The 6651-nt window shown below is 37.3% G+C and overlaps 1 protein-coding gene across 1 annotated transcript; it reads right to left on the bottom strand.

Annotated features, from left to right (window-relative positions):
- Positions 1-2770: 2770 nt before the first annotated feature.
- Positions 2771-6644, bottom strand: KIAA1143 (KIAA1143 ortholog). Its single transcript, XM_053468251.1, has 4 exons — positions 6512-6644; positions 5749-5858; positions 3988-4132; positions 2771-3262 (listed from the first exon to the last, which is right to left on the bottom strand). Exons 2-4 carry the CDS (start codon positions 5854-5856, stop codon positions 3054-3056), a joined length of 462 nt encoding a protein of 153 aa, XP_053324226.1. The 5' UTR covers positions 5857-5858; positions 6512-6644; the 3' UTR covers positions 2771-3053.
- Positions 6645-6651: the final 7 nt, after the last annotated feature.

The raw sequence follows: 6651 nt of genomic DNA, 5'->3' as shown, positions 1-6651 counted from the left end.
TGTGCATTTTGTTTGTCATTTTGGTGATATTTGTTTTAAAAGTATACTTCATGGAATTTGATGCTACCATTTAAAATACCCACGGTTGTCTACTTTCAAAAACACATGGTTTGATGGGGGTAAATTGAACCAGCTGGCATCAAAGATGTCCATAACAGGGCATGGGGGCTGGATGACTACATGTCAAAATTCCAAGGAAATGTGCACATAATGTATTAATGGAAACTACATACAGCTTGTGCATTTTGTTTGTCATTTTGGTGATATTTGTTTTAAAAGTAAACTTCATGGAATTTGATGCTACCATTTAAAATACCCACGGTTGTCTACAAAAACACATGGTTTGATTGAACCAGCCGGCTTCAACGATGTCCATAATAGGACATGGGGGCAGGATGACTACATGTCAAAATTCCAAGGAAATGTGGTTTAATTGGAAACATTTAAATGTCTTGGGATTGACTAGTCAAAGCCCAGACATCAATCCAATTAAGAATGTGTGGTATGACTTAAAGATTGTTGTACACTAGTGGAGCCCATCCAACTTGAAGGAGCTGGAGCAGTTTTGCCTTAAAGAATGGGCAAAAATCCTGGTGGCTAGGTGTGCCAAGCTTATAGAGATCCCCAAATGACTAGTTCTTGTTTGTTTCACAATAAAAAATATTTTGCATCTTCAAAGTGGTGAGTGTGTTGTGTAAATCAAATGATACAACCCCCCAACAAATCCATTTTAATTCCAGGTTGTAATGCAACAAAATAGGAAAAATGGCAAGAGGGTGAATACTTTCACAATGTACTGTATGTATATATCCAAAGAAAGCTCTAACTGTCCTTTTTAAAACATTATATAAGTTTTATGGGTGTGTTAAAATTTAAAGAGGAAGATTACTTCAAACAATCACACATAAAAAATGGAAAAAATGCTCTGGTCATTGAACCAGGAAAATCCTTGGTTCTTAATGGGTTAATACACTTTGATGAAACTAGGGAAAATATCAGCTACAGGCATATCCCACTTTAACACAGTTGGGTCCAGTATGTCTGCAAAACAAACATCTGCCTATGGCAGCTTCAGGGACAGGGCTGAAAGTTTATTTGGTCTCCACATAAGTTTGGAGACCAGCCCCAACCCTCCCCGGCTGCCCGATCAGCCCATTAAGAGCGACCGTGCAGTGTTAACCCCTTCAATGCCACTATTATGTGTGACACGACCACGGCATTGTAGGGGTTAATATGTTTCCCCACAAGCTTGTGGGGACTAAATATCAGTCAATGTTTTACTCCTAAGGAGCATCAGCACTGAAAGAGTTTAAAAAAAAAGAGCAGCACTGACCTGGAAGTCAAGAGTGCTTCCAGGCCAATTGTTGTGAGTTCAGATCTGCTGCAGTTCGCACTGCTGCAGAACCAATCAAAAGTGGACTGATGATGATCAGATCACTCCTGGCCCATATAAGGGGTCTGATCATCATGGCGGCCCTTGGATGACCCTGCCAGGGGAAAAGAGAGGGGTCATCTAAGGTAATAAAAAAATAATTAAAAAATGTAATACATCATTATTACCTGATCATGATGACTTAAACTTGTCAAAAATACAATATATAGGTAACCTAATAAAATGCTATGTGACCGTGACCACTGATTAATGACCGTTTTGGTCACCGATCATTGATCCATCTCACTTCAATAGCCAGGGACCTATTCTTATAATCATCCCTAACACTAACACAATACAGTACTGTAACCTTTCATCTAAACGTAATGATAACTATCAATCACCAGGATCCAAGTGTTACCCCTAATGTTATCAGCTTACCCATATTTTCACTAAACTGAAAAGGGGGTGACTTTGAGGGGTTAAATTGAAATAATGGACCTCTACAGTGTCTCAAATGTGATGAGGACCCAGCAAACTGATCTGTCAAAATTCCAGATGTGCGTCACTCATTTTATAATAAAAATAAATGAAAACACCAGGCATACGAGTTGTTTCCAAAAAATTACAAATACCTAAATACTTCTTTGGAGGTTTTTTTCCGTCTGCACTGGTCATATGTAGATTTTATAGGTGAAACTGTGAAGATTTTACCTATTGTTTCGTAATTTTCCCCAAATTTTAGATACTGTTCACCACCTAGAATGTAAGTTCCAGCTGGAAAATTTTCATCTTGTACAGCGCTGCGGAATCTGTCGGCGCTTTATAAATAAAGTATAATAATAATAAATGATGGTTTATATATATATATATATATATATATATATATATATATATAAATTATTAATTCAAAAGAAAGCCCCACGTGGGCAATCACAGTTGAATAAAGACATAGCAAAACTGCTCTCATCATTAAGCCGGTCCTGAAGGGGTTAATGATATTTAAATTGTCTTATTTACTTTGACTGTACTCTATTGTAACAGTGCTCTGGAATCTGCTGGCACTTTATTAATGTAACAAAATGAGTAGAACCATGAAAGGTCCATGCACAGAAAGACATGACAGAGAAGTAGAGAACAGTAGCAAGATAATGCATGATGGGAAGAAAATAATTGGGACATTTTGGGAAAAGCTATTGTAATGCCCTAACTGAATTCAAAGTCTTAAGTCCAGTCACACAGTTTTATTTACTAGGAAATTGCACACATTCTATTTCATGCTCAAGGGAACTTGGTCCTCTTATCCCAAAATTCTACACACATGCACCTCGCAAATAAACTATACTATTCAAGAGGACCCATTGTCATCATTCTTGAAAAAAAACGGAGCAAGAAGGACTTACTTTACATTTTATTAGCAATCTGTTCCCAGTCTACAAAAATAGACTTGTCTTTAAAAAATACAAAAGGAAAAGCCACTTTAAAATAAAAAAAAAACACACACACACACACGCAATCCCTACAGGAATATTTTACAGAAGTGGAAACACTACTTTGTGCCATCATGGGTAAAACACAACAAAATAAAACCATTCATGGAAAATATAAGCCAGTCATTTACTTTAACATTTACAGGCTGTTTATCAGCTTGGAAACACCAACAGTCATGTTTGAATAAATGCTAATCTTCATCATCTTCATCATCAAACGAAAGTAAACTACTATTTCGCACTTGTTTCTGGCTTGATTTGCTACTTGGTGACTCCTGAGTTTCTTCTTGTTTTTTCTTCTTTGTGGAACTTGCACTAATGCCCGGGAACTTGTCACCAGAGATGCGTTTTTCAGGCTTCTTAAACATGATCCTTCCGTCTGCAGGGGCCGATTCCTCACCTACATAAGGAATAAAGATAAACACCACCGTGTGCTTGAATTTATTGATTGCAGATTGCCTGTTCAGCTCAATAAATAACAAATGAGTCAAATAAGACTATCTGCTAATGTTCTTATCATATAACACAACTTTTCAATGCTCATTTTGCACTTCCCAGGCTTTGCTGCCATCTAATGGAGAAAAGAGGCTACAGCAATTCCAATATGAGGTCCAAAGAAGTCATGCATCCATAGAAACTGCTGCACAGTTTGAAAAGTAACCTAATCACCATCGCAACCAATGGAAACGTCCTGCGGATCATTCCATCTGCTGCTATGTTGATTAGCCTATACCTCAAACTCAGCACTATTGTATACATAACGCCGTACACGTTCGTTCTCTAAGACTTCACATAAAGGCTGGATACAAGATCAGCTTAGTGTAAGAGAGACTTTAAACATCTTCTTATAATGACGTTATTTTTTTTTTTTTTTACAGATACTACATTCATTTTATTGTACACAAGGTATTTTATTATTAAACATTCTCTACAGTCTATTATAATGTAGTCAGCATTAGGACATTACTGAAAGTGATGGAAGGTCTTCTTAGTATCTTCAATGCAAAATGTCTACATACTTTTCAAATTTGCAACTTGAAAATATTTCCAATAAGGAAGAGTGTGTGTTTTTATCAAATATATATATATATATATATATATCGTAATAAGCCTTTGTACACAAACCTTTAGAACTTTCTTTAATTTGATGTTTAATTTTCATCACTTCCTCTTCTGAAAGGTCACCTTTCTTAAGCACTACCACCTGGGGCAGCTCATCTTCCTTATCACTGCCATCACCGTCATCTGCAAACACAGGAAGTTCCTGACGCTGTGAAAAAAATGGGGGAAATACTCTGATATATTCCTACAGTAGGTAATACAGCCAATACAAATGCACAGGACCTTTGGAAATGTATGAATCCACGAACTGGTGGAAAAAAGAAATACTGTTCTTACTAACAATTTTATGGTTTGAACAGACAGCGACGACCCAATTATTTCTAACTTTCAAGGGTTATAATACGAGATTTAAAAGGTTTGTGATGTTTTAAGTGTCTTTGGAAATTAAATAGTTATAAAAAATTGCAAAAAATGAGATAACAAATTAAATGTTTAAGGAAAGCGGTACTAGCTGTGCACTTGCATATTACTACATAACCATGTTCCAATAATGTCCACGTCTTTCCATTATTTCATTTTTTTTTTTTGGAAAATAGTTTAACAAACAGGCCTTTTCAAGTGTCTGAGGTTTTTACAGCTTTATATAACGTATTATTATTATATTATATATATATATATATATATGTATATATGTAGATTTTAGTCCTCATAGAGGAGCGTTTTGCTATTTTATAAGAGGCGTGAAAGGCATGAGTCTACACTTTTTTTTTTCTTTTTCTTATTGTCTGTACTTTGGGGGGGCGGGGGAAGAAATTTTTTAATGTATATTTTGAGCAGGAGGGGCACAAGGTTTTTTTTATTTGTGATTTTATTCATGGAACTGGATGGTTCTGCATATGAAGTTGTGGTGACATTATTGGAATCTTTATTATTTTTGCATTTTATTAAATTTTCATATGTTCTTTAGCTATTTATTTTAGACATGTCCTATGGTCCAATGAGACCAAGATAAACTTATTTGATTCAGATGGTGTCAAGTGTGTGTGGCGGCAACCAGGTGAGGAGTACAAAGACAAGTATGTCTTGCCTACAGTCAAGCATGGTGGTGGGAGTGTCATGGTCTGGGCCTGCATGAGTGCTGCCAGCACTGGGGAGCTACAGTTCATTGAGTGAACCATGAATGCCAACATGTACTGTGACGTACTGAAGCAGAGCATGATCCCCTCCCTTCAGAGACTGGGCGGCAGGGCAGTATTCCAACATAACGACCCCAAACACACCTACAAGATGACCACTGCTTTGCTAAAGAAGCTGAGGGTAAAGGTGATGGACTGGCCAAGCATGTCTCCAGACCTAAACCCAATTGAGCAACTGTGGGGCATCCTCAAACGGAAGGTGGGGAGCACAAGGTCTGTAACATCCACCAGCTCCGTGATGTGGTCATGGAGGAGCGGAAGAGGACTCCAGTGGCAACTCTGGTGAACTCCATGCCCAAGAGGGTTAAGGCAGTGCTGGAAAATAATGGTGGCCACACAAAATATTGACACTTTGTGCCCAATTTGGACATTTCCACTTAGGTGTGTATTCACTTTTGTTGGCTTTGTGTTGAGCTGTACACTCACTACTTTACATTGTAGCAGAGTGTCATTTCTTCAGTGTGATCACATGAAAAGATATAATAATAAAAAGGTGAGGAGTGTACTTACTTTTGTGAGATACTGTGTGTGTAATATATATATACTGCCATTTCAATCAAACACATAATAATAAACCATCCGATTACATTTCAAATACAGCCCACAACTCCAGAAGAGAGAATGTTACCTTTGTGTCCACCGTTGGACCTTCCTTGTATCCAACATCTTTTTTGAACTTGGCCAGAAAGGTAGGTTCTGCTGGCTTCACATAGGATACCTGATTCCGTTTACTCATTGCTGCAAGTATGGCAAAGAAGTGTTAGAAAGAAGATTAGTAATAAAGAATAAGGGCGGGGGGTAGCCTACCGATAACTACGGTAGGAAATTAATGGAAATGTCTTGATATTAAACATTTCGAGTAAATAATTTCATTAAAAGCACAAATCCACATGCTATAACCACCACCCTACAATGGGCAGTAAACAGGTCCCTGTCAAATCATAGATGTATTTATGGCATGCATATATAATAAAAACATCTTACAGAGATACCCTTTGCTAGCAAGCCGCTTGGCACTGTGGATAAATGAAATGTGCAAGGAAACTTTATTTTATTTCCATGGCAACGTGCGAATCACAATAAATAGGAGCAGCACAGATTTACAGAATAAGTAGCTCGATCAATTGATCATACATTTTAGACCGTTAGTTCATTTAAGCAGGGTCCTGTCACCTTTTTCTTTTGTCAAACCCAAATTACATGTTACATAGTATATCCGGTTTTTTAACACTATAAAATCAATATAGTGAATAAACGGGGTATTCTAACTAAGCGGTTCATGTGAGGGTGTTTAGTATTAACCTTCTCAAAATGAATGATTCGAGACAGAAACTGGTCACATTTCCATTAACAGAAAGAAATGAAATATAGCGTTAACACACGTATTGTACCTGCTCTGTAAATGCAGCTTGGATACCCATAATCCTCTGCGCAAACGCTAATACCGCCCAAGCAAACAATGATAGACGGTAGCCCTCTGGAGACAATTCTCTTGTAACGCGATTTGCACTCATCAGAAAACCAAAATGTT

Source organism: Spea bombifrons, chromosome 5 (assembly GCF_027358695.1).
Source record: "Spea bombifrons isolate aSpeBom1 chromosome 5, aSpeBom1.2.pri, whole genome shotgun sequence".
Lineage (NCBI taxonomy): Eukaryota > Metazoa > Chordata > Amphibia > Anura > Pelobatidae > Spea > Spea bombifrons.
This window is presented reverse-complemented; position numbering and strand designations above follow the sequence as displayed.

What these genes read in the sequence shown, in the direction of transcription:
- KIAA1143 (XM_053468251.1), bottom strand. Translation starts at nt 5,856, where the DNA reads ATGAGTAAACGGAATCAGGTATCCTATGTGAAGCCAGCAGAACCTACC. An exon ending in GTCCAACGGTGGACACAAAG is followed by an intron (nt 4,133 to 5,748) that starts GTAACATTCTCT and finishes TTTTTTTCACAG; the next exon opens with CGTCAGGAACTTCCTGTGTT. An exon ending in AATTAAAGAAAGTTCTAAAG is followed by an intron (nt 3,263 to 3,987) that starts GTTTGTGTACAA and finishes TTCCTTATGTAG; the next exon opens with GTGAGGAATCGGCCCCTGCA.